General features: G+C 39.8%; 2 protein-coding genes across 3 annotated transcripts; one reads left to right on the plus strand and one right to left on the minus strand.

Annotated features, from left to right (window-relative positions):
• Positions 1-3,977: 3,977 nt before the first annotated feature.
• On the minus strand, positions 3,978-12,854 carry LOC129168390 (bcl-2-like protein 13). Of its 2 annotated transcripts, none has more exons than XM_054753611.1 (2): positions 12,696-12,854; positions 3,978-4,992 (listed from the first exon to the last, which is right to left on the minus strand). In XM_054753611.1, exon 2 carries the CDS (start codon positions 4,822-4,824, stop codon positions 4,195-4,197), a length of 630 nt encoding a protein of 209 aa, XP_054609586.1. In that variant the 5' UTR covers positions 4,825-4,992; positions 12,696-12,854; the 3' UTR covers positions 3,978-4,194. The 2 variants fall into 2 exon arrangements, with proteins under 2 accessions (XP_054609586.1, XP_054609587.1); XM_054753612.1 differs by having other exon boundaries at positions 3,978-4,988; positions 12,696-12,835.
• Positions 12,855-13,806: 952 nt separating this feature from the next.
• atp6v1e1b (ATPase H+ transporting V1 subunit E1b) lies at positions 13,807-26,990 on the plus strand. Its single transcript, XM_054800936.1, has 10 exons — positions 13,807-13,911; positions 14,026-14,084; positions 15,279-15,344; positions 17,262-17,371; positions 17,572-17,638; positions 17,722-17,811; positions 23,402-23,470; positions 23,533-23,627; positions 23,699-23,786; positions 26,508-26,990. The coding sequence occupies exons 2-10, from the start codon at positions 14,052-14,054 to the stop codon at positions 26,568-26,570; spliced, it is 681 nt and encodes a 226-aa protein (XP_054656911.1). The 5' UTR covers positions 13,807-13,911; positions 14,026-14,051; the 3' UTR covers positions 26,571-26,990.
• Positions 26,991-27,091: the final 101 nt, after the last annotated feature.

Here is a 27,091-nt window from a genome sequence, read left to right on the forward strand (position 1 = left end):
TTCTTTTAATAGTAATAATGGATTAGATATTATATAGTGCTTTCCAAGGCACTCAAAGTGCTTCACAATTAAGGGAACCCATTATTCACTCACATACTGGTGATGGTAATCTACATCTGTAGCCACAGCTGCTCTGGGGTAGTCTGACGGAAACATGGCTGCCAAGTCGCACTATGAACTTTCCGACCACTGCCAAACATTCACTACCAACGACAGTGACTGGGTGGAGTTAGCGAGGATCGAACCCCCAACCTTCCGCTTCCTGGACAACCAGCGCAACCTCCTGAGCCACTGCCGCCACTTGAGGCTGCTTAGCATCAAAACCTTCATTGGGGTCCTGGGAGTTCCCAAATATGACAAAAAAAACCTGCTTTTTCAATTCTGGACTTATCTTTCTCTAGACATTAGGTGAGAAGCACTGTCATCCGGGAGAAACTGGGAGTGGAAGCGCCGCTCCTCCGCCTTGAGAGGAGCCAGATGAGGTGGCTCGAGCATCTAGTCAGGATGCCTCCCTGGGGAGCCGTTCAGGGCACGTCCGATCAGTAGGAGGCCTCGGGGAAGACCCAGGACATGTTGGAAAGAGTATGTCTACGTTCACACTGCAGGGTATGATTTTTATGTGGCTGTTCACACTACCAAAAAAATGGGACTTGTTTATGTGAACGCAAAGCGTCGGGAAAGTGACGTCGCACGCATTTCCGTGTGTTTACAGAAGTAAAGATTGCTGCGATGTGTTCCACATCTGTTCCAAGGAGTGGATGGGTGGCAGCTTCACCAACACCTTTTTAAAATCATTTTCAGATGAGAAGAACCTTTGCCTACATGGGTGAGTACCTTTATCCAATCTCGCACGATAAACCACGCCTTTCCATGACGTATATGTCAGATGTATGCCACCTGACCGTTCAGACTGCACATGTCGCATTTATATCCACATACGAACCAGGCCCGGGTCGCATTTGAAAAATCAGAAATGTACTCTTCACACTGACATGAAACAAAATCAGATACAGGTCACATATGAGCAAAAATGTGTCGCGACAGATCCGGATAAAAAAAAAAAAAATCCCCAAAAACTGACCCGTCAGATCAGTGGCCTTGTTTGCCATTTTTGGGAGTATTCCCCCAATCCCCAGACCAGAAAAGTGCAGTTAAAGCCGCCTGAAAAAAAAGACATTTCGCAACAGGTCTGGACCCGAAAAATACATTTTAAAAAAGTGTAAGGGCCCCTTAACTCATCCAATACCAAAAGCGTAGTATACCTTTTTATAAACCCAAACACCTGATCCGACGACAGAGTATTAGGGCCAAATTGAAAAAACAAAATGAGATTTTGAAAATAAAGTCGTAAATTTACGACTTCATTTTCGTACAAAAAAAGTTGTAATATTACCAGAATAAAGTGTGATATAAGTGTCGTACGTGTCAGAGGGGAAATAGAGCATAGCTCTTCAGGAAGGAAGGAAACTTTCCTCTTGCTTCAGGCAAGCTTTTATTTATAAAGTGGCAGCAAAACAGAGCAGTTGAGCATTTAGATTAGCATGGCTAGTTCCTCTCATTTCCACCTTCCTTACCCCGCCACCTCCACATGCCCAAGACCAAAGGCCACATAAGTCCCCCCTTTTCAGAGCTGTCTCAGGCAATAAAGTCGCCAGTTTTTTCTTGTAAATTTACGACATTATTCTTGAATCTCAGATTATTTTAATACTAACAGTATTAGGCATTGCCTGAGACCGCGATGAAAAGGCCTTTGCCCTTCAGCAAAGGTAAGATTACAACTTTTCTCTCATAAATGTACAACTTTTTTTCTTGTAAATTTACAACTTTATTCTCAAAATATTAGATTTTTTTTCTGTCTGGCCTTAATACTCCATCCATCCCAACAATGTATTGATATGCTTTTTGAGCGCGAGAGGCTAAAGAAGGTGCCGATGCACCTCCTCACCAATAGATTAGGCTTGAGAGCAATTTCAATGCCATAAAAACGGCCACTAGGTGTCAGAAATGCATTTGATAAGAGCTCGGCAGGGGTCATGAGAGGAAGGAGAAACACACATGACAGAAAGAGAAGCCCTTGCGTAACGGCATCTGTTAAATTGCGTACCACTCCAAATTGTAGGGAAATTGTGGGTGTCAGTGGCTCAGGAGGTAGAGGAGGGAGTCCACAAATCAGAAGGATGGCGATTCGATCTTCACTGGCAAGACACTTCACCCACCTTGGTCGGAGTGAATTGGCAGCCACGTTTCCGTCAGGCTACCCCAGGGCAGCTGTAGCTACAGATGTAGAATACCACCACCAGTGTGTGACTGAGGAGTGAATGAATAATGGGTTCACTTCACTGTGAAGCAGTTTGGGTGCCTTGAAAAGCATACTATTAAAAAAATCGAATCCATTTTAATGCATGCACACGCACACACACACGCATGTGCACACACAGTTCAGTTCCAAATGTGAAAATTGTAAATAGTTCATGGTGTTATATTTGTAAAACAATTATTTTCATGTTTAAAAAAGCCTTTTTGTGTTGTTTGTGTTGTGGTATAGTTGTTGAGATATGTGAGTTCTCACAAAAGCAAAAAATATTTGTGTCAAAGTGAAAGTTATGCTTGAAATCTCACAAAAATTGAGACTTCAGAAAAAGCTTGTTTTATCCCTTTTCTAGTTGGGAGCTGATATTTTCCTGAAACTCACCTATGTCTACTGCTGATTAATAAAGAACGGAAAAAGGTAGAAACAAACTTTTTTTGTCTGATGGAAGATGGGAGTCTAATGTTTGTTTTGGTAGGTTCCATGTTTATATAACCATAGAACACAATATTCTGTGTGCCTTGAAAGATCAGTCAAAATGGTCAAAAATGGCCGCTACTGATGGGGTTGTCTTTTGAAAAATGGCTGGGATTGAATGAGTTAAGCAAAGTCTCATTTGTCCATGTTGCTTTCATGGCTCACTTCTGGCCCGGGAAGGGCTCCAGGCAGGACCCAAAAATTCAGGGAGTGGTTGTTAACCGAAAAACATGCTAAGCAGGGCGGATGTTAACCAATATACACTAAGTCCCCAACTAACGAACACAATTGGTTCCAGACGACCGTTCTTAAGTCGAATCATTCTTAAGTCGAAACAAAATTAATATTAGCAATGATATAGGTACTACATGTACGTGTATACATATACAGTACATGTGTATGTATGTAAATATGAGTTTGGATGCAGTAGTAATATTAAACCAGGATAATTAATGAAAAAAACAATAATAAAAGTGATATAATAATATGTAATGATAAATGTTATTTACCTTTGAAGAGGAGTGGTCGAGCATACGTCGTTGTGGAGAAGTTGGAGGAGGAGATATTGAAAAAAGGACAAATGGTGGTGGTGGTTACAGTAGACTCTTCTAAAAGAGGTAGTGTTCTGTGGGTGGTGTAGAATTAAGCAGGCCTATTAACTCTTCATAAACTTTAATCACACGCTCTGTCCGGGTTGTATTGTACAGCTAGCTACAATTTAGCTTTCCATTTCTCCTTTACACTCTCTTCCCACCGTCTGCCTCTCTGTTGGTCCCATTAGCAGTGTCACAGTGCCCTCTACTGGTCAAGCATGGAGCAGTATAAATACTGATGGAGTGAATAGAAGGCAAAATAAAATCAAATATAGACCAGTCGGCTTGTGTTCATATCTACGAGTGTTCGCAAGTTGGATGTTCGTAAGTTGGGAACTTTTCAACATTCACACAATAAAATATACAGCACTGTATGCACATTTTGCTTTGACCTGTTTGCCAACTAGCGCCCCCTGTGGCCTAGAAATGAACTACAATAGATTCAACAACTTTATGTCATGCCTACAGTATATACAGTATATTGTATTTGAGTTCTAATGGAAGACCATTTTACAGCAATAGAGCCGTCTAAATGATGATACCGTCATACAAACATGCTCTGTACGTAAAAAGTAGTGGCACAGTCAAGCAACAACAACAAAAACAGGAAATGTTTATTCCTTGGTAAGATTTGATGCACATTTTTCATCCAGGTTTGTGGAAAAGCAAGGCTGTGAGCTCTGCTGCGAGCTGAGGTAGCACAAACACAATCAGACCAATCAAGTCAGCATCGATGGCTACAAGACAAGAGGACGTCGCACGTTACATCCTTGCTGAATGTGAAAGTGGAATATGGATGACGTGTCAGGAAAGCTTCTACTTCCTGCAGTAGGCTACGGCACCGTAGGCCATGACTCCGACCACTGCCACCAAAGCGGCGCCCCCACACAGCAGCACTGGGAGCTCAGTGGTTGGTCCAGCAGACCTTTTCACAGAATGCACCCCTTCCTCCGAGAGGGGCTTCTCATGGGCGAGTTCCAGCCCCTCAGCAGGAGGCTCTGCCGGTGGAAGGGTGGACGAAGGAGGAAGGAGCCCCGGCGCGGCGTGAGGAAGCTCCTCGGCTGCTGTCGGAGTGGAGCTGGTGGAGGGGGGTTCAAGCCGGAAGATGGGCAGGGGCGGCAGTGCCATGGGGGGGACCACCTGCATGGTCTCCCCTGCTGGTTCCTTCTCCGTGTGAGCTTCCTCTGCTGGCACCAGGAGCTCCTGGCGTTCCGACTCCCCACCCAAGACGCTCAACACACTCGTCTGAAGCTCCTCCTCCTCCTCCTCCTCTTCCTCCTCTGACCTCCCTCCCTTCTCCTCTCCGGCTGCCTCCTCCAGCATCTCCGCCTCCTCCCGCTCCAGGTGCACCATGTCGGAGTTGGAGGAGTGGTTCTCGTCCCCGGCCAGGACTGCCCCGTCGCTGCTGTCCAAGCTTTTGGTGTCCTCGGGGTCCACATCCCCCATGGTGGACCAGGACTCTGCCAGCAGGCTCTCACTCTGCCAAGATCCAGGACTCTCCGTGTGGGTCAGAAGCTGTGCAGCAGGGCTGGAGCTGAGGGAGGTGGGCTCGCCATCCCCTGGGGCCCCCCCGCTGGACTCGACTGGGGCTTTGCCCTCCAGAATGAAGGCTGGCTGGCATGCGGGGAACATAACATGGGTTACTTAGGTCAAGAATATTCATGCATATAAACATTGGAGATGACCACAGCGTATCCCACTGGACATCTTCATGCAATGCACAATCATTGTGAGGGATCTGAAAGTTTGAACTTTGCTGCCCTCTGTTGGCAGTAATTTTACACTATTCATCAGGCAGCTTTCCCCTGAATGTTCCACAACAAACAATCATAGTCATCTCAGTAATATTCCACTACTAAAATTAGGGGAGCATGATAATTATCGGACCGATATGAGAGAATTATGACGTCATACCGGTAAATGAGGCAATATTACCCGTACTGTGCGAGTGAGCAAATCAGGCGCTCCATTTTTCTCCTACCTGTGATGTTAACAGCCTGTCGTGACTGACCTCACTTGTAAACAAACATTCACTTGCCGAGGAGGACAGTGAATGTGCTCGATGAAAAAAAAAAACATGGAGCACACAAAAAACCTTATCAGCCACCTGAAACACCAGCGCCAGGGCATTTGGAAAGTGCAAAAGGATTGCTGCGGACCTCCGTGGCGTCACACCGGCTGCTCGGAGCGTGTGCCCGAATCCAGTGCACCTTGCTGGGCCACAGCAGGTGGCTCCTCCCCCTCTATTCTCTGGTTCTCCTGATAGTAGTGATGTGCTAGTAGTAATGTCACCATATTTCATTAGGATAAATCAACAAATCCTAAATTGCTCCAGTCCTTCTTACCTGCAGGTGTGCACAAACTGCACTTAAATCTAAATTTAAAAAGTAAATATAAAAAAGTTAGTGGTTACTATTAAAATTATTGGTATCGGTTTGAAGAAAAAAGATATTGTGCATCTCTAATTAAAATGTTGGCGTGCACCTTCTGAAGGAGGCTCTGATAAGAACACAAGCTGCTGATATAGCCTTCAGATACTGTACATGACGTGGAACTCAAACATAACATAAAGCTTCTTTGTTTCCACTTGCCACTGTGAAACACCACAGCCCATTTCAGTAGTGTCAAACAATCACTCTTTTTCCCCCCGTTTTGAGGCACCCACGATTTTTTTGGCCACAATAAAAGCTAATAAAATGATAAACCATCCTGGATTCCAGTCACCCAGTCCCAGTAAAGGTACATGTATGTCTAAACCGGTACACGTTGATTTATGAGTACTGCTACGAGTACCAAGACAGATCACCCCAGGCCACAGTCAGTCAACTGGTGGTGGACGCATATGCCAGAATGCAAGCGAGACGCATGCTATTCCTGAACCCACTGTCAGGCTGATCATTTACAGTACATTGGACATTGAACGAGTGCTGTACATGGCCATTCAGGTGGAGGTGCAAAATAAAGGTTCTGGCATCATGACTATAAGGAAAACTGTTGTCAATTCTCAATGAAAATGAACCAGAAAAGCGATCCCCAGTGACATCAAATTATACTCAAATCCTCAGAATTTACAGCTGCTTCAGATTGGAAAATATTCCAGGAAATTGAGCTAAAATGGGTTTCTCCTAGTACCGGTCATTTTATAAATAGAATGTTTTGGCTTAAACGATATATTCTAAGGATAAAAATAACAACAATCTCTTGAAATTAAGGACATAAAATTGGCCTCAGATATCACCAGATTGCAGGAAATGAGATCTAATTCTAAAAAATTTCTGGGGGAGGGCCCCGAGACCCCCCGCGGCCTCGGCCACACCCTCCCTTTTCAAAAAAGCTAGATCCGCCCTTGTTTTTAACTCAAAGAGCTCTGACAAGTTTTGGATTTTCAACTTTCTGAAGTTAAACTTAGAGGGATAGTTGGGATTTTTTTATTGGGGTAATGGGACACACCTATTCCACCTAGAAAGGTTGCTATTAAAACACCTCCAAAAAGCTCCAACAAGGTTTAGTGGTTTTCTATCCATGCTGTGAGCAGGTAGTAACAGCTACATTCATTAAACATGGAATACTAATTTTGGGAACTTCCTTCCTGGGTGCATTGATTTCACATAGCCACATAGAAAGGAACGCTACACCTAGCGTCAAAACAAAAACACAGCAGCAGTGGTGGCAGCTCCAATATGTAGCGTTACCTTTCGCTAGCGGCCTGAGGCATTGTGAGCGGGTGTGTGGTGAAGCTAGTCGCTAGCCGGCTAGTAGCTCGCCGCTGTGGTGTGGCGAGGTGTCACTACACTAGTAACATAGTTCTTGTTAACAATCTTAACAACAATAATAAGAACAATGTCACTGTAGCTTGGTTAATATGCACGTCACATTATGGAAATGGGGCGGTGTTGGCGCTTTTCTGAGGTTTTTTAAGAAGATTCAAGATTTAAGATTCAAGAGTTTTATTGTCATATGCACAGTAAAACAGGTAGTTCTGCTATGCAATGAAATTCTTGTTCTGTTCATTCTCCCAAAAAACAAAGAAAACAAGAAAATGAATAAGAACATAAGAAAAATTAATACCAATAAATTAAGCAACAACAACAACAGAAGAGACATGAATACAAATAAATAAATAAATAAATAAAGTGCTATGAGTGTGTGCGTGTGTTGCGTGCAGCGTGTGTGAGTGCTTCGTTGAGAAGCCTGATGGCCTGTGGGTAAAAGCTGTTTGCCAGCCTTGTGGTCCTGGACTTCAAACTCCTGTAGCGTCTGCCTGACGGTAGGAGTGTGAATAATGAGTGTTGTGGATGTGTGCTGTCCTTGATGAGGTTGTGTGTTCTGCGTAGGACTCTAGTTTTATAAATGTCTTGCAGTGAGGGGAGGGCTGCCCCAACAATGTTCTGTGAGGTCTTGATCACCCGCTGGAGTGCCTTCCTATCACGTGTTGTACAGTTACCGTACCAAACAGTGATGGAGGCGGTAAGGACACTTTCCATAGTGCATCTGTAGAAGCAACTCAGGATTGTGGTGGGCATGCCAAATTTCCTCAGTCTTCTCAGGAAGTACAGTCTCCTTTGGGACTTCTTCAGAATTTGTTGGGTGTTGTGAGACCAGGTGAGGTCCTCGCTGATGTGTGTGCCAAGGAACTTGAAGGTTTTCACCCTCTCCACCTCAGTCTCATCAATAAACAGGGGTCTGTGCGACTCCTTTTCCCTTGTTCTTGGGTCGATGATCATCTCTTTAGTCTTATCCGTATTGAGAAGGAGATTGTTATCACGACACCAAGCTATGAGGTCCGCCACCTCTCTTCTGTATGATGTTTCAACACCACCAGTGATCAGTCCGATGACTGTAGTGTCATCCGCAAATTTAATGATGCTGGTGTTGTTCTGGGAGGCCACGCAATCGTAGGTGAAGAGCGTGTAGAGGAGCGGACTCAGCACACACCCCTGTGGGGTCCCAGTGCTCACAATTCTTGAGCTAGATGTGCGATTGTGGACTCCGACTGACTTTCTAACTAAGAAGGCTTTCTAGGCGGAATAGGTGCATTCTTAGCTGCCTCTTTTTATGTTTTTATATCTTTAGAGAGCACAGAAAAGAGAAAGACGTGTGTGTTCATGTCTCACATAAGGATTGTGAAAAATTACAAAAAATAAAACAAATTACAAAAAAAAAGTGTCCTTTTCCTTTCAGGGTTCAAAGGGACATTTGGTTGCAGGCTTTCCCCCTCCCCACTCAGTGTTTAACACTACAAACTATATTATGGGAGTCCTAGGTTCAAATCCCGCGGTGGCATTTTACTTCATAAACTTGGTTTATAAGCGTGTCATGTGAAGGTGACCCTGGTCTGCTGCGGAAAGTATTCACTGCTCGGCCCAGAATAGACGTCAACACGCGCTGTCTGCTTGTCTCTGTGGCCTCACAATGACAACAACGGCTTCTCCTTTTCAAATCCTCTACACCATCTTTCTTTGTAGAGCTTTGCAACACGCCTGTACTTTTTTCTCATGATTCAATACGCTCTTGCTTAGTCTGCTATTTGTTTTTGTCATTTTTTTGCTCTTTATTTGTTTCTTCATTTAGCTTTAATCTCTTTGTTTGAATGCATTAATTCATTATAATAATAATCATCATTTATTTTATTTTCTATTTGTTAACATGTCCTTATTTAATTTATGTGTTTTTTTTTACTTTTCTTTCCTTGCTACATAAGGCATCTATTTTATTTTATTTTATTTTATTTTATTTTATTTTATTTTATTTTATTTTATTTTATTTTATTTTATTTTATATATTTACTTTAGCCAAGAAGTGTCCAAAGTGTGTTTTTTTATTGGCCTGTGGCACATTCCAAAAATGTGGCATTCAAAATTTTACAAGAATAAATTGAAAATATTAGGAGAAAAAAGTTGTAATCTAACAAGAAAAAAGTTGTAATTTTACAAGAATAAACTTGTAATATTATGAGGAAAAATGACATCATTTTAGTAGCCTAGCGATGAAATATTAAAGAAAAAGACCTTATTTTATAAGATCATGATAAACTAACAAAACATTGAATAAAGTTGTAATTTTTGTGGGAAAAATTAATAATTTTACAAGAATAAGGTAAAAATATTATGGGATTAAAGTCATAATTATGCAAATTTGCATAAAGAATTTGTTATAAAAAATTGCAGAAATGGAAAAACCGGCTGTAATTCCATGAGAATAAAGTCAAAATATTTATCTAAATATATAAATAAATATATTTTAAAAAGCCGCAATTTTACCGCAATAGAATCAAGATATTATGAGGAAAAATAATGTAATTTTAGTAACATATAGGTGAAATATTAAAGAAAAAATATGTTAGTTTTTTAGAGTCATAATACTATGACAAATAAACAAAACAAAATAAAGATGTAATTTGGGGGAAATTAGGTTTGGGGGTAAAGTTATAATATTATGTGAATCAAGTCAAAATATTATGGGAATAAGTCCATAATATAAAAAATACAAAGGTTATTTAAGAAGAAAGTTGAAACGTTCAGAAAATAAATTTTAAAAAACAGCCAAAATGGGGGGAAAAAAAGAGAAAAGTTGACATTATATTAATAATAGTCTTTTTCACCTACACTAAGTCCCCAACTAACGAACACAATTGGTTCCAGACAACCGTTCTTAGGTCGAATCGTTCTTAAGTCGAAACAAAATTAATATTACCAATGATATAGGTACTACATCTACGTGTATACATATACAGTATATGTGTATGTATGTAAATATGAGTTTGGATGCAGTAGTAATATTAAACCAGGATAATGAATGAAAAAAAACAATAATAAAAGTGATATAATAATACGTAATGATAAATGTTATATACATTTGAAGAGGAGTGGTCGAGCATACGTCGTTGTGGAGGAGGAGGAGGAGGAGGAGTTATTGAAAAAAAGGACAAATGGTGGTGGTGGTTAGACTCTTCTAAAAGTGGTAGTGTTCTGTGGGTGGTGTAGAATTAAGCAGGCCTATTAACTCTTCATAAACTTTAATCACACGCTCTGTCCGGGTTGTATTGTACAGCTAGCTACAATTTAGCTTTCCATTTCTCCTTTACACTCTCTTCCCACCGTCTGCCTCTCTGTTGGTCCCATTAGCAGTGTCACAGTGCCCTCTACTGGTCAAGCATGGAGCAGTACAAATACTGATGGAGCGAATAGAAGGTAAAATAAAATCAAATAAAGACCAGTCGGCTTGTGTTTGTATCTACGAGTGTTCGCAAGTCAGATGTTCGTAAGTTGGGGAGTTAGTGTATATGACAAAGCTGAGATTCTTTTTTTTTTTTCTTGAAATATGTACAACTTGCTAGCATACCTACGTGTGTTGCTTTACAAAATATCAAAGTGGCAAAGTTACGGTTACGGTGGATCCTCGCACATTCGTGATTCCACATTCACATTTGTGGATTTTTGGTCAAAATAAAAATAAAATAGGCCATTTTTTTCTCATTCACCCAAAGTCGTCAATCATTTATAAATACAGTAATGCCTCGGTAATCGGCTCCAGACCTGATCGTGATAATTGAATTTCCGCAAAGTATGATTCTTTTTTATAAATGGAGTATTTTTGTATTTGGAACATAGAAAACTTGTTTGTGACCTTCTAAATACACCTTTTGACATTATTAGAGCCCTCTAGACATGAAATAACACCCCTATAGTCACCTTTACACTCCTATTACCCGATATAGTAGACATAATAGGAGAAAATTAGACATTTAAGAAAACCAAAAACATGCATGTTAGGTTAATTGACAACTCTAAATTGTCCAAAGGTATGAATCTGAGTGTGATTGATTGTTTGTCTATATTTGCCCTGTGATTGACTGGCGACCAGTCCAGGATGTATCTCGCCTCTCGCTCAAAGTCAGCTGGGGTCAGCTAACCCCACGATCCTAATGAGGATAAGTGACATAGAAAAAAGATGGATGGAGGGATAGAAAACCTGTTTACAACCTTCTAAATACACTTTTTTTTAACATTATTAGAGCTCTCTTGATATGAAATAACACCCCATAGTCATCTTTACACTCCTATTACCCAATATAGTAGACATGATAAGAGAAAATAAGGCATTTAAGGCATAGAGAACCTGTTTACAACCTTGTAAAGATATTATTTAGCATTATTAGAGCCATCTTGGCATGAAATAACACCCCTATGATCACCTTTATACTCCTATTACCCCGTATAGTCGACATAATCAGAGAAAATAAGACATAATATAGACTCACACATGGGAAAGACTCTTGTTCCTTTTTTACTTCTGGTTTGTGTCCAGTGTAGAATACTACCTATCGTCACAAAGTCTTTGAATGCGTCCTCTGAATGCCTTATGTTTGTACATTTGTACTTCATTTAGACATTTTTGTGCTGGAAAATGCTTCATTTGGGCAAAAATACATAAAATGTGCATAATAGTGCATATTTTTGACTCATAATAGGCTGCAGTCAACCACAAAACAGTGATGATTTATTGGTTGGTTGGTTAGTTTAATTTATTTCGAACACGCATATGTCCGAAAAGGACATACATATTCATTGTCATTATTTTTTCCCATGGTCATGTCTTCGCTGACAATGTTTTTTGTTGAGATTTGGCACTTTGTTCAGCGGTGCTTGAAGAGAGAAGGGGGGGGCTCTGGAGCCAAATCCAATCTACTTCATTACACCTGTTGTTTTTATTGCAAATGTTGATCAGAAATCGGAGGAGCCTTGTGTCAAAAACAAACATTTTTATGGGCTCTCGGATTTTTGGCTGGTGGTCCCAGCATACAACCCCCCAAAAAAGCAGGGATCAACGGTATTTCTCACCAAGCCAGTCATGTTTTTGCCGTTCAGCTGGGTGGCGTGCTTTTTGCCCCGGGCATGCGTCCATCCAAACGTCCTAATCCCTCAACACGCACTCCATCTTTGTGATCCTCCTTAACTTACTGGCTTACTTGGGAAATTGGATTCCCATTGATCCCGTCCCAACCTGATAATAGCTACATGATCATTGAGGCCCGCACAAAAAAAAAGAAAGAAAAGTAAGGTGTTGGTTTACTTTTTGGTGACAGAACTTGTTGTTGTGCAAGGTTAGCTTCTGCCCTTCACTGCACTGGAATGACCCACATGACCTTTTTTTTCCACCGCCATGTTTACAAACAGAACACTTCTCTTTGAAAAAGCCAACAAATTCAATCACATTCTTCATGAAAGGTCTAAAACGATTGCCTACGTTGGTGTGTTTTGAAGATTTTGCTGAAACTTTAGTGTAAAAGTGAGAAGAAAAGAGAAGATTTAGCGTACCTGTGGTCCTCTTGGTGCCGCCGGGACTAAACTGAGCTGCTTGGAAAGCAGACTGGGAATTGAATCAAGACACAAAGTCAGTCAAAGCAAGCGACAGGCAGACATGCATGCTGGATCTAGTGCTGGAATAACACAATGTACAAGCTGCTTTCTCTCTCTCTCTCTCTCTCTCTCTCCTGTCTGTCACTCCACCTCCCAAATCCATGACATAACACTTGGCACTGGGCGGCCGTGACTCTGCAGGTGGGGGGGAAAAGAGCAACAAATAAAGTTTGAAGTCTTAAAGCAGACTTTAACCCGAGTATCTGCAACAGAGGTCAGTATGAGTTTTCATCAAGGCAAACAGTCGAGGTTTACTTGGCCATGTTAAATGTCCTTGCATTGTATATTAGTGTGTATACAGAATAAATATATTTCATGGGGTAAATGTTGCCATTTGTTTTCTTTTGTTGTTTTTATGTATTTTTATTATTATTATTTGTAATTATTTTAGGGTGGGGTTTTTTTAGGTTGTTTTTTCATTGCTTTTTTGTTTTGTTTTTTTTGTTTTTGTTTTGTTTTGTGGGGCGGGCTGGGGCCGGATGGGTGTTTTACCTTAAAGGGGACAAAAATTGAAAAATGTGAGCATTGCAACTCTCGTTTTTTTTGTATGCACTGTCTGTATTGTTTCATATCATAGTGTTGATGCTCAATTTAAAGAATATATATGATTGCATTTTTATGAATGTATGTATTGAAGTGAACGCCAGTGCCTTCAAAATGATATTTATTTTGTTTAGCACCAGAATTTAAATGTCAGCCCACAAACTAATTGAGGGGGTTTGTCCAGAAAAAAAAGAGTCAATAAATCATTTGTTTTATGAATGTCAAGTAAAAATTAATGTGAGTATGGTATATTTTTCCCTGTTTTATATTGTTGTTGTTATTTACTATATTATAATTATTTTGGTATATATATATATATATATATATATATATATGCTGTATATTTTATTATATACTGTATAATATAGATGTATTTAAAATCTAGATATTTTTTGGTTTGTAAACTAAAAATAAAACCTCCTGACTTCCGCTTCCTTCTCGCACCTGATAGGCCGCAGAACAGGAAGTAAATATCACGTGAACCCACGAATCAGCTGACCTCCCCTGTAAACGTCTGCACTCGTCACGACTGCGGGGATTAACTCATTCATTATTCTCTGCGCGTTTTAGGGTAAATGTGACTCTTGAAAGTGACTTTAGTGTATAATAATACAATATTATATGTATCATAATGCGTTTTAATGAGTTTGTAATTGCGTTGGTGTGGATGTTGTTTCTGTGACAGGCCCCAGCTAGCAAGCAGCAGCGACCATGGCGCTCAGTGATGCCGACGTTCAGAAGCAGGTAATGAAGGCTTTCGAAGCCTTTTTAAATGAACCATTTACCTCTTAGCTACTCGTTTTGAGACAGTTTCTTTTAATGCCTAATATTTTTGTTTTGTTTTGTTTTCTTTTGCTAGTTGTTGCTGTGTTAGCAACGGATAGCATCATACTGGATGACATTGCCCTACTAGCTACAACAGGATAACAGTTAAATGAACGAGGAAATTACAGTGGATGTTTTAAGCAGGATTTTGTTTGGTTTACAAGTATGCTTAGTTGTGGTGAAGTTATCTGGACTAGTGGTCATATGACTAACACATGCCCGGGCCTTATGAGGAACTGCTGTGAATTCTCAGTGGAATAATAGCATATGGTGGCAATAGTGGTCTAAAAGAACATATCTAACAAATTAATGTCTATAATTGCCACAATTCATAGTTAAATTTGGTCATCAAAACGTTCATTCATCGCGTGCACACATGCTAATGCAGTCTCAGGAAAGCGACCAACAATTTGTGTGGTTATGATGGGGTTTTCTTTAATGATAGCTAACGTTAGTAGATCAATTTTGCCAAAACGCTATTTTTAGTTAACGACATAACTTAAGTGTTGGCACGTGTGCTACATGGGGCGTGCCTTGCGATGTCGGAGCAGGAAGAGGCGCGTTCATGTTGGTTTTAGATTATTAAAAGTCAGCTACCGTGAATTTCGGTGTATAAGCTGCTATTTTTTTTTTCGTAAACTTTGAACCCTGCGGCATATGCAGCGGTGCGGCTAATTTATAGCAAAATTTTGATCTCATAATATCGCCTTTACTTCAGAACTACTACGAATTGTTTAAATACTATGCCGCTCCCGAGTCAGTGAGGGAAAACGATAGCTCTTTCTTTGGTAAAAGCGAGCTTGTCAACCCATTGGAAATCCTAGGTCATTATATATAACAGTATAACAACATAACAGTCTGACTCACAGTTTCACCTTACAAAGAACACTTTACTAACACTAAATTCATCACACAGCAACTAAACTCAAGCGGTATACCTGACAAATATGCAAACATGTACCAATATGAGTTTAAAATGAAAAAAACCCACAACATTTTAAAGTTCTCCCATAAGGCATTGAGTCTGAGCAACGCATTCATTGGGCCGCTGCAATGACAGAACTTGGTGTTTTGGCATCATATGTCAAATTCCACGAACCTCCTTGTCCGCAGATCAAGCACATGATGGCCTTCATTGAGCAGGAAGCCAACGAGAAGGCAGAGGAGATTGACGCCAAGGTATGCAACGTGGTGCAGTTTTATCATAACGCTCGATACAGCTGGGGTGTTTTATTACATTCTAAAAATACAATTTAACAAGAAAACGAAAAAAAGAAAATCAGCAAGTTGTAATCTAATGAGAAAAAGTCATAGTTTTACGCGAAATAACGTATTATTATGAAGAAAAATAACATTTTAGTAGAATATAGTTGAAATATTAAAGCAAAAAGACACAAAATATTATGAGAAGCAAAACAACGAATAAAGTTGTAATTTTTGGAAAATTGAGGAATGTTACAAGAATAAAGTCAGAATTTCGACAAGAAAATTTACAAGGAGAAAGTTGGAGTAGTTTGAAAATGATGTAAAAAAAAAAAACCCCAGCAGAAATAGAAAAAAACCCTCAAATTTTACAAGAATAAACTTGTAATATTATGAGGAAAAATAATGTCATTTTAGTAAGAAAATATAGATATTTTTAAGTTGTAATATGAAAAACAAGTTGTAATTTTTGGAAAATTAGGTTGGGGGGAAAAGTTATAATAATATGGGAATAAAGAAAAAAGCAGAAATAGTTTGAAAATATAAATAAAAACCCAACAGCAGGAATAGAAAAAAAATTGCAAATTTTACAAGAATAAACTTAAAATAATATTAAAAATTAACTTTAATATATTATGAGGAAAATAATGTCATTATTGTAGCATAAAGTTGACCTGTCAAAGACAAAAATATTTTTTAAAAGTCGGAATATTGCGACAAACAAATAAAACAACAAATAAACATAATTTTAGTAGTAGAAATTTGAAATAATATGAAAGAAAAATATGTTCTTTTTTAAAGTGGTAATATTTTGAGAAACGTGAATAAAGTTATAATTTTTGGAAACTTGGGTTGCAGAAAAAGTTGTTTTGTTTGAAGTTGTAGCATTATGAGAAACAAACAAAACAGAAAAAAATAAATTTTTTGGAACATTAGGTCGAGGAAAAATTATAATTTTTTTTGGGAATAAAGTCATAATATTACAAAAGAAAATTTAAAAGAAGAAAGCTAAAATAGTTTGAAAATTGTTTTTAACAAAACAGCAGAAATACACCAAATTGCTGTAATTTTACAAAAATAAACTAATATGAGGAAAAATCATGTATTTTTAGTAGCATAAATATGTGATTTTTTTTTCTTAAATAGTTGTAATATTATGAGGAACAAACAAAACCAAAAAAGTTGACATTTTTGGAGAATTTGGTTTGGGAAAAAGTTATAACATCATGGGAATAAAGTCATAATATTACAAAAAGAACATTTTGAAAGATTATTTCAGAAGAAAGTAATAATTGGAAAATTTGAGGGGGGAAAAAAATTAGCAAAAATACGAAAAAAAAACTCCTCAAGTTGTAATCAGCTTTTTTACCGACAGTATATCACAAAGCTGAGATGCAGTTTTTTGTTGAAATTTATGTAATTTCTTAGCATATGCTTTACAAAATATCTAAGTGGCCAACTTGCATCCTTTCATTTTTTCAGCATGTGGCCCTCACTGGAAAAAGTTTGGACACCCCTGGCATATAGCATTGATGAATTGTCTAATAAATGGCTGTGGAACAGAAATAGTTCCACTGTCGTGGCAAGTTACAACCACACTAATAAGCATATTATATGAATCCATCAAAACTGACCTTTAATATCCTAATTTTTCACATGGCTGTTGGATTGAATTGCCGCATGTAAGTGTGTACCTTACAGATAATAGACTTTTCCACACGCGCCACTAGGGGCGCTAAAGACACATTAAAAACAATGAGGGGTGGTTTTCAGGGTTTTTTTAAATACAAGATCCTCATAGCACATCTAAAATGTTGTTTTGATATCACGATCACAGCTTTTAGTAATGTAACAGTACCTGGAAGGACAAAATGGGTGTGTCTCCCGCTGTAGGCAGAGGAGGAGTTCAACATCGAGAAGGGCCGCCTGGTGCAAACGCAGCGTCTGAAGATAATGGAGTACTACGAGAAGAAAGAGAAGCAGATCGAGCAGCAGAAGAAAATGTGAGTCACGTCTGGACATCACTCGCAGGTCCTTGTCCGCGCCGCATGCGTGACATCCCGACTTCCCGTGATTGTGTTTAGTTGTTTGGGGCGGAACAATGGCCTTCTTCTGTAACCTGTCTGCTGCGTCCGCACACAAAGTCACACCTCCTGAAGGAGCTAAACACACACAATGTGTTTGTTATTTGTCTGCTTCACAGCCAAATGTCCAACCTGATGAACCAGGCGCGTCTGAAGGTTCTGAAGGCCCGTGACGATATGATCTCGGCAAGTCACGCACTCTTTGCTGAGGTGGATTTTCTACACGCAATATCAAATTTTGAATCCTAAATCCTGCTGCATACCTTCAGGACATGCTGAACGAGGCTCGCCAGCGGCTCGCTAACGTGGCACGAGACCCTTCCAAGTATTCCACTCTCATCGATGGCTTGATTCTGCAGGTTAGCACGCATTCGTTGGACAATATTTAACAGGTTAGCAGCACGAGCACGCTCGCCACAGGAGGACAGAATGGGCGTCGTGTATGTGCCCACCGGTCAACGCTGATAACACGCTTAACCCAGTGACTCCAAACCATAACATGCATGAAGCTATTGACAAATAACAAGACTGGTCTCCTTTGGGTTAGCTCAGGTGTCCAAAGTGCGGCCCCACTGCCATTTGTACCCTGCAGCTGTTTTTTATTTATTATAAAATATTTAACAAGAAAACTTTAGAAAAAAAAAACAGCAGAAATGAACAAAATCTGAAGTAATTTTACAAAAAACAAGGTCAAAATATTAAGAGGAAAAAAATGATTTAATGAGAATGACTGTCATGTTATGAGGAAAAACTAACATAATTTTAGTTGCATAAATTTGAAATATTAAAGAAAAAGATTCAAGAGTTTTATTGTCATATGTACAGTAGAACAGGTAGTTCTGCTATGCAAAATGACATGTTTTTAAAAAGTCATAACATGAAAATCAAAACAATGAATAAAGTTGGAATTTCTGGTAAATTACGTTGCGGAAAAAGTTAGAATATTCCAAGAACAAAGTGAAAATATTACGGGAATAAAGTCATTACATAATTTCATTTTAGTAGTGTAAAGTTGAAATGTTAAAGAAAAAGATATGAGGAAAATGTTAATAACAAACAAACAGCAGAAATTGAAAAAACGGCTGTAATTTACCGGAAATAAGGTTGTCATATTATGAGGAAACGTTTAATTTTAGTGGCGTAAAGTTGACATTTCAAAGAAAAAGAAGACTGTTTTTTTTTCCACAAACAAACAAAACAACGAATAAAGTTGGAAGTTTTGGCAAATTGGGTTGCAGAAAAAATGTCCGTGTCATGAAAATAAAGTCCAAATTAAGAGATGAAAATTTAAAATATGAAAGTTGAAATACAGTCGACTGTAGTTTGAAAATTAAAAAAAAAACAGCAGAAATAGAAAAAACAGCTGTAACTTTACGAGAATAAAAACAAAATGTGAAGACCAAAGAATTGTAATCTAACTTACGAGAATAAAATCGTAATGTTATGAGGAAAATAATGTCATTTTAGTAGCGTAATGTTGACCTGTCAAAGAAAAAAGTATAAAATAAAAAGTCGGAATATTGTGACAAATAAATAAAACAACAAATAAACATAATTTTAGTAGCAGAAATTTGAAATATTATTAAAGAAAAAGATGGTAATATTTAGAATTCTGAATAAAGTTATACATTTTGGAAGCTTGGGTTGCAGAAAAAGTTGTCAGAAGAATAAAGTAAAAAAATTATGGGAATAAAGTCCAAATTAATAGTTGGAAATTTACAACATGAAAGCTGAAATAGTGGGAAAAGAAAAAAAGAAAACAGTAGAAATAGAAAACGAGACTAAAGTCAAACTATGGAGAGAAAAAAGTTGTAGTCTGATGAGAAAAGTCGTAATATAACAAAAAAAATGTACTTGCATAAATTTGAAATATTAAAAGAAAATATATTTTTTTAAGTCGTAATACTATGAGAAACAAACAAAACAATGAATAAAGTTTTTGAAAGTTAAGTTGCAGAAAAAGTTGTCACAAGAATAAAGTAAAAAAATTATGGCAATAAAGTCAAAATATGAAGAGATTATTTAAGAGAAAAGTTTAAATATTTGGAAAATTAAACGGCAAAAAGTCTATATTAGTAGTATGCTTTTTCACCGGTATGACAAATCTGAGAGGCAGTTTTTTCTTGAAATATACAGTATATATATATACACTCCTGATCAAAACCTTAAGACCAGTTGAAAAGTTGCTAGAATTTGCATTTTGCACATTTGGATCTTATTGAGGTTTGAAGTAGAGCTACAATATGCAAAAACAAGAAGGGGGAGTGAGACAAAAAGCACTTTGAAAAAAGTAATTTATTGAAAACTGAAATACCGTAATTTCACGACCATAAAGCGCACCGTATTAAAAGGTGCAGTCTCAGTTACAGGCGTTATTTCTGTATTTAACACATACACAAGGCGCACCGTACTATTGGGCGCAGGTATGCACACTAAAACATACCGTGTCGCTCAGGAGTCAGTGAAGAAGCGACAGTGCTTTATTTCTTTAGGCAGATTCAGAGCAGAACTCTCATTCAGTTTATCAAACCCGCTTGAAATCAGGATGTACATCGCTCAACACAACAGTCTCAGTCATGGTGCACAACTAAAACCATCACACAGCAACGCAAAAACAGACAAGACACAACTGCTATTTTTGCAGATCAATAACTAACAACTATGTAGCTCAAACATGTAACTTTAAGAGCATTTGCACCAAAAGATTCAAGAGTTTTATTGTCATATGCACAGTAAAACAGGTAGTTAGACTACAGAATGAAATTCTTCTTCTGTTCATTCTCCCAAAAAAACAGAAAGAAAACACAAGAAAATGAATAATAACATCAGAAACATAAATAACAAGAAATTAATCAACAAGAACAAGAGACACTAATACCAATAAAAAAATAAATAAAGTGTTACGAGTGTGTGCGTGTGTTGCGTGCGGCGTGTGTTTTGTTGAGAAGCCTGATGGCCTGTGGGTAAAAGCTTTTTGCCAGCCTTGTGGTCCTGGACTTCAAGCTCCTGTACACGACCGCAAAGCACGCTGGGGAACAGGAAGTGCTCCCAGCAACGCTACAATACGCTAGCATGCATGCTATTGTATGTTTTTAAAAAGCCAGCCAGAGCAAAACTGAGTTCGGTTGTACTTTATTGAAGTATTTAACAATGTACTCACATTATTTTTGATCAATCCTCAACCACAAATCCATCAAAGTCCTCATCTTCTGTATCCCAAATGAACACACCAGGTTCCCTGTCGTCATTGTCAGTCAGTCTTGTTGCCGTGCAAGTGCCTCAGACATGAAGCTGGCTTTTGCGAAAGCTCCAACAACAGTGCATCAGACACGTTAGCCCAAACAGTCACAATCCATTCACAAAATTGTGGCGTAACTCGCACGGCGCTGCCTCCCAGTCTTAGTGAAGCTGTGTTAGCTCGCTGTCATCCATTGCTCCCACACCGCTCGCAGCTTCACTTTAGACACCGTGTTTACACCGATGTCCAACGGTTGGAGTTCCTTCGTCAAGCCTCCCGGAATGATGTTAAGCTCCAAGTTCATTTGCTGCACTCGGTCTTTCACAGCGGCTGTGGTGATGCGTGGGAAAAAACATCCGGTTTCTTTTCGTACATGTCACTCAGCCACTCAGCGATTTTCTCCTCGTCCTTCCAGCCCTTTGATTGGTCCGGCTGGAAACATTTCTTTAGGCAGCATCTTCCTCTTAAAATTCACCACAGGTAGAAGTTTCTGTCCATTACCATGGCAACCAAGCACAACAGTAAAAGCCGACTTCTCGTGCCCCGTTGTGTGTATCGCTGCCTTCTCTCCTTCTCTACAGTGTGGTTCACCAGGATGTGGAAAGTGAGCGGCATGTCGTCCATGTTAGTGATGTAGTTGTCTGCAATGTTTTTACTGCAGTAGGAGCGGAAGATGGCCAGCTTTCCTTGTAATCCGCTGAATGCTGCTGTGCCACAGTAGTCCTTGCCCGGATGGATAGATGGCACCTTTTCATAAAGTATACCTATATATCTACTGGGGCGTGCCTTTAGCTTCCTCAGTCACGTCCACCTTTCTTCTATATAAGCAGCGTGTCGGCAGGAGACGCTCCCAGTCAGTCGAGCGGAGCGCTCATCAAAGTCACACAGCAACACTTACACATTTTAGAACTCGGTACACACATACGGCGCGCCACATGATAAGACTGTTAAGTGTGCCTTATGGTCGTGAAAATACGGTAGGCTGTTTATCAGCTGATCAAAAGTTTAAGACCACAGGCTATAAAAGCCCAAATTTGCTCAAAATGTTGATGTAGTGTCATCATTCCCACTGTCAGGCCCTCCTGATGATAAAGCTAAGAAGCTTTCTCTTTTTCAACGTGGTGGGATTGTGGAGCTGCATAAGCAAGGCCTCTTGCAGCGTGCCATGGCTGCTGAGGTTGGGCAGTAAATCAGTCATTCTACATTTTTGGAAAGATCCTGAGTGGTAGACCCAAAAACATCACACCTGCGCTGAGCCGAGGATCCCATTGGCTGTCCATCAAGACACAGGGCGGTCTTCCACCCACATGAAGGCCTTACTGGTGCCGACTGCAGCGCAATAACCATCAGACGCCATCTGCGGGAAAAGGCTTTAAAAAACAAAAAATGAATTCAAAGACCTCGTCTCCTTCAAGGCCACAAAAGTGCCCGTTTAGACTTTGCCAGGGAGCATAAAACATGGGACATTGAAAGGTGGAACAAAGTTTTAATCTGATGAGAAAAAATGTGACCTTGACGGTCCAGATGGCTTCCAACGTTACTGGCATGACAAGGAGATCCCACCTGAGATGTTTTCTACCCGGCACAGTGGAGGGGGGTCCATCATGTTCTGGGGTGCTTTTTCATTCAGTGGAACACCGGAGCTTCAGGTGGTGCGGGGTCGTCAAACGGATGCAGATGTTGCAGCGGGCGTCCCTCATGACCGAGGACCCTCGTCTGTGTGGTACCAGCTGGGTTCTTCAACAGGACAACGCTGCAGTTCACAATGCTGGCTTGACCAAGGACTTCTTCAGGGAGAATAACATCACTCTTTTGGACCATCCTGCATGTTCCCTTCATTTAAATCCCATAGAGAACATTTGGGGATGGATGGCAAGGGAAGTTTATAAAAATGGCCATCAGTTCCACACAGTTGATGTCCTTGGTGAAGACATCTTCACCACTTGGAGCAATGTTCCCACTAGCCTCCTGGAAACACTCACATCAAGCATGCCCAAAGCCATCTTGGAAGTGATGAACAAGAACGGTGGAGCTCCTCATTACTGAGTCCTACTGACAACATTTTTGGTTCTGGTTTGGAGAGTTTGTTATTTTTTGAGCGATGGTCTTAAACTTTTGATCAGCTGATAAACAACCTATTGCAGTTTGATTGTTGTTTTCAATAATTTGCTTTTTCAAAATGCTTTTTGTCTCACTCCCCCTTCTTGTTTTGCATATTATAGCTCTACTTAGATCCAAATGTGCAAAATGCAAATTCTAGCAACTTTTCAACTGGTCTTAAGATTTTGATCAGGAGTGTACAATAAAGTTCTTAGCGTATGCTTTACAAAATTTCTAAGTTGCATGCTTTCATTTTTCACTATGTGGCCCTCACTGGAAACCCCCCGCCCCTACAAATTATTGTAATTGTGCTACAAATTATCATCACTCATTGATATTATCGACAACATTTTTAAAGAATTTTTTTCCATGCACGTCAATTTATCGAGGCCGGCATAATTATCGCCCTTTTTATTGTTTGATTAATCGATTTATCGATTATCGTGACAGGCCTAATGACATGTTTATGACCTTATGATGTACATATTGTGTAAGGCTATACACAGTAGGAACATTGGATCTGAATGGGCGAGCGCGGGTACCTCCTTTTTAGGGCTGATAGAAGTAAATGATAGCGTTTTGCATGCTTCTAAACTTCTGTTTCCATCCAGGGTTTGTATCAGCTGCTGGAGACCAAAGTGAGCATTCGATGTCGCAAACAAGACGTGCAGCTGGTGCAGGTGAGTCCAAGCATGGCGCACGGGCACTGGGATCAAATCCATATCTCTCCTTGTCTTTCCAGGCATCCATCCAGAGGAATATTCCCATCTACAAAGCGGCGGTAAAGAACACCCTGGAGGTCCGCATCGACCAGGACAACTTCCTGCCTCCCGACATGTAAGCATCGCCGCCACGTTTTATGGCTTCAAGCCAAACACACAAACTTACCCGCCGTTTATGTCTCACAGCTCCGGAGGTATCGAGCTGTACAACGGAGACGGCAAGATCAAAGTGTCCAACACCTTGGAGAGCAGACTGGACCTCATGGCTCAGCAGGTACCTGGTAGAATACCATCAGCTTGTTCCTTCATAAGAAATAGATGATTAAATACAACTAAAATGTATTCAGTTTGTTTGCGCAGCTTTGGAAAGTATTCCATATGTGTCTGTGTAGGCTCTCAGTCGTACAGGAGTTGTCCAACGAGGGAAAGGCTTCTTGAGACGTCATCTGTACTTCTGTGAAGAAGGTGTCGGACGTTTCGCTCCTCATCCGAAGAGCTTCGTCAGCGAACTAACAAGTGCTGGTAGCCTAGGCCTTAAATACAGTAAGAGTGGGCGGAATTGGTGTGCCAGCACCCTCCTCCTATTGGTTCCTTACACTAAGGCTGGGCGGAGTTGTGGTCTAATCCTTTCCTTCCATTAGCACCTCCGATCAAAGGGAGGTGTAGCTCCCTGTAGTTGGGTATGAACGAGTCGTCCGACACCTTCTTCACAGAAGTACAGATGACGTCTCAAGAAGCCTTTCCCTCATTATTCCATATGTAGTCATTTTTAATTACACAGTAGATTCCATGCCAACTCCTGCCGTTTGGCGCATTTCTGATTTCTGTTATTTATAGTAACTTAAATAGAAAGATACTGTATGCCTGTGCTTGGCTTTAGAGCAGGCCATTTTCAGCCCACTGATTTTTTTTGTTGAAATATTTGGAAAAAACAACAGAAATGGAAAAATTTGCAAAAACAAAAGTGTAATGTAAGGAGAAAACTTCATACTAATAATACACTTTTTCACAAAGCTGTTTTTTTTTTTTTAATCCATATACAGAACTTTTTAGCAAATCTACACGGGTTAGTTTACAAAATGTAAATATCAAAGTGGCCCCTCCATCCTTTTGATTTTTCAGTATGCAGCCCTGCATGGAAAAAGTTTGGACACCCTTGGTTTTAGGCCTTGGTTGGCTTCAGGGTAGACTCATAACCCGAGAAGTGCTTATGATGCAGTACCTCCTTTGCACTGCAGAGGTCAACAGCGACGAACACGTCACATTTAAACAAATATGATGCTATTAACTTTTTTTTTTTTATAGCACAATTGGGCTTTGTGACAAATGCATTTGCCAAAAATGCAGTGGGAAAGCTGATGTTTACTTTTCAAAGTAATTTAGTTATTCATTTTATTTTATTTTACTTTTTTACATTGCCATCTGGCCCTCACGGTGTCTACCAAGAAAACTTGTGGCACTTGGAAAAACGTAACTGAGGACCCATGGGTTTGGGATTTTTATGGGTGTGTCCATTATTCGCGTTTTTTCGTTCTTTTTCCAGAACGTAAGCTTGGCGAGTAGCGAGGATTTGCTCTTCTATTTGTTGTTTACCTCTGTTGGTTAAGTACTGGTAAAACTTGCAAATAGATTAGTGTTTTACATTTTACATTAAAAAGTGTATTTCCATGTCACTTCATACGTTCTATCATTACATAATACATAATCATAATTATTTGTAATTCACTTTTCCACAGGAAAAACAAGATTTTAAAAATATTCAAAAGCACAATTATATTTCTTTTAAACCACTTTTTCTGACCTCGTTCCACCAAATCATCACTTTTATTCAGAATTCGCATGCAGCATCAGGGAAGCCTTGATAGTTCAAATAAGGCCAACCAAGTTAATGACAAGTTAAACAACCTCATGATCAATTCAATCCAATTGCAGGCCTGGGCCAAAAGTGCACATACTGTGTTTTATTCCCTGGGAAGCCAACAAATAAGATAACATCCATCCATTTTCTATACCGCTTCATCCTCATTAGGGTCGCGGGGGCACGCTGGAGCCTATCCCAGCTGACTTCGGGCGACAGGCGGGGTACACCCTGGACTGGTCGCCAGCCAATCACAGGGCACATATAGACAAACAACCATTCACACTCACATTCATACCTATGGGCAATTTAGAGTCGCCAATTAACCTAACATGCATGTTTTTGGAATGTGGGAGGAAGCCGGAGTGCCCGGAGAAAACCCATGCGCACACGGGGAGAACGTGCAAACTCCACACAGAAATGCCCAGGGGAGAATCGAACCCAGGTCTTCCCGATCTCCAGACTGTTCCTGTATTGGCCAACGTGCTAACCACTAGACCACCGTGCGGCCCTATATAATAATAAGAAGAAGAAGAAGAAGAAGAAGAAGAAGAAGAAGAAGAAGAAGAAGAAGAAGAAGAAGAAGAAGAAGAAGAAGAAGAAGAAGAAGACAAATAAATAAAATAAAAAGAAGAAAAGTCTTTGATCAATGAACTCATGAAGTCTGCTCGTAATGAACTCATTAAGTCTGCTCGTATGAGAGGCAAAACGTCTTATAAGATTACCTGAACCGTCCCTGAGAACACAATGACCTGGATGAATGAGAGTGTTGACAGGCATAAGGAAAAAAAACTGCACCGAGAGAAAACAAAAGAAATTAGGAAAGCACGGCATTTTAATTTCACATTGCCGGAACTTGTCTGTGGAACCGACGGTCATAAATAACAAATAACACACGTAAGCCTGTCACGATAACAAATATTTTTAGTCGATAATTGTGCTACAAATTGTCGCTGATAATCGCTAATATTGTTTTTTGTAAGCCCATTTTTTTCATCAATAGTTGTCATGAGAGGTGTAATTCACATTTGAACCACTGGATGGTACTCAAGTATAGTGTACCTTGTGTGAGCCTCAGTCACATTAGCTTCAAGCAGAACTGAGCCCATTATTCATTAATGTTCGCTGTGTTCGCAGATGATGCCTGACATCCGAGTGGCTCTTTTCGGCGCCAACCCAAACCGCAAGTTCATGGACTGAGAAACTCCTCTCCCCCGCCCTTTCGTGAAAGGCAAAAAAAAAAAATGGGGCGTTGTCGTGGTTATTATTGTGTGACGTGCTGCTGTATTTTTTTTGTGCATGAAGGGACGGACGCTAGCGCCGCCACCGCCGCCACTCATCAATAGTCATAATCATCCCTGCTAACGGAACACAGCGATGATTCTTGTTTAGTTTACAGTGATCGGTCCGTGCCGTGGGATGGGGGGTACCTGCTGGATTTTTGCTAAGAGGGCAGGGCTTCAGTACGTATCCTCAAAACAAACAGTTAATTTATTAGAGAGTGGCAGATATCATTCGTATGTACTGTATATGAGCTTTCCTGACTAAATTATGTACTGTATGTGTTTGGTTTTTGTCCATTTCTATTGTTGTCTCAAACATGGTGTAAATGTACAACATAATAAAATTATTGAATCAAGACCAGTACACAGCAGTGTCCACACAGTAGACTGACACACACACACACACACACACACACACACACACACACACACACACAC

This window comes from Dunckerocampus dactyliophorus, chromosome 15, assembly GCF_027744805.1.
Source record: "Dunckerocampus dactyliophorus isolate RoL2022-P2 chromosome 15, RoL_Ddac_1.1, whole genome shotgun sequence".
Lineage (NCBI taxonomy): Eukaryota > Metazoa > Chordata > Actinopteri > Syngnathiformes > Syngnathidae > Dunckerocampus > Dunckerocampus dactyliophorus.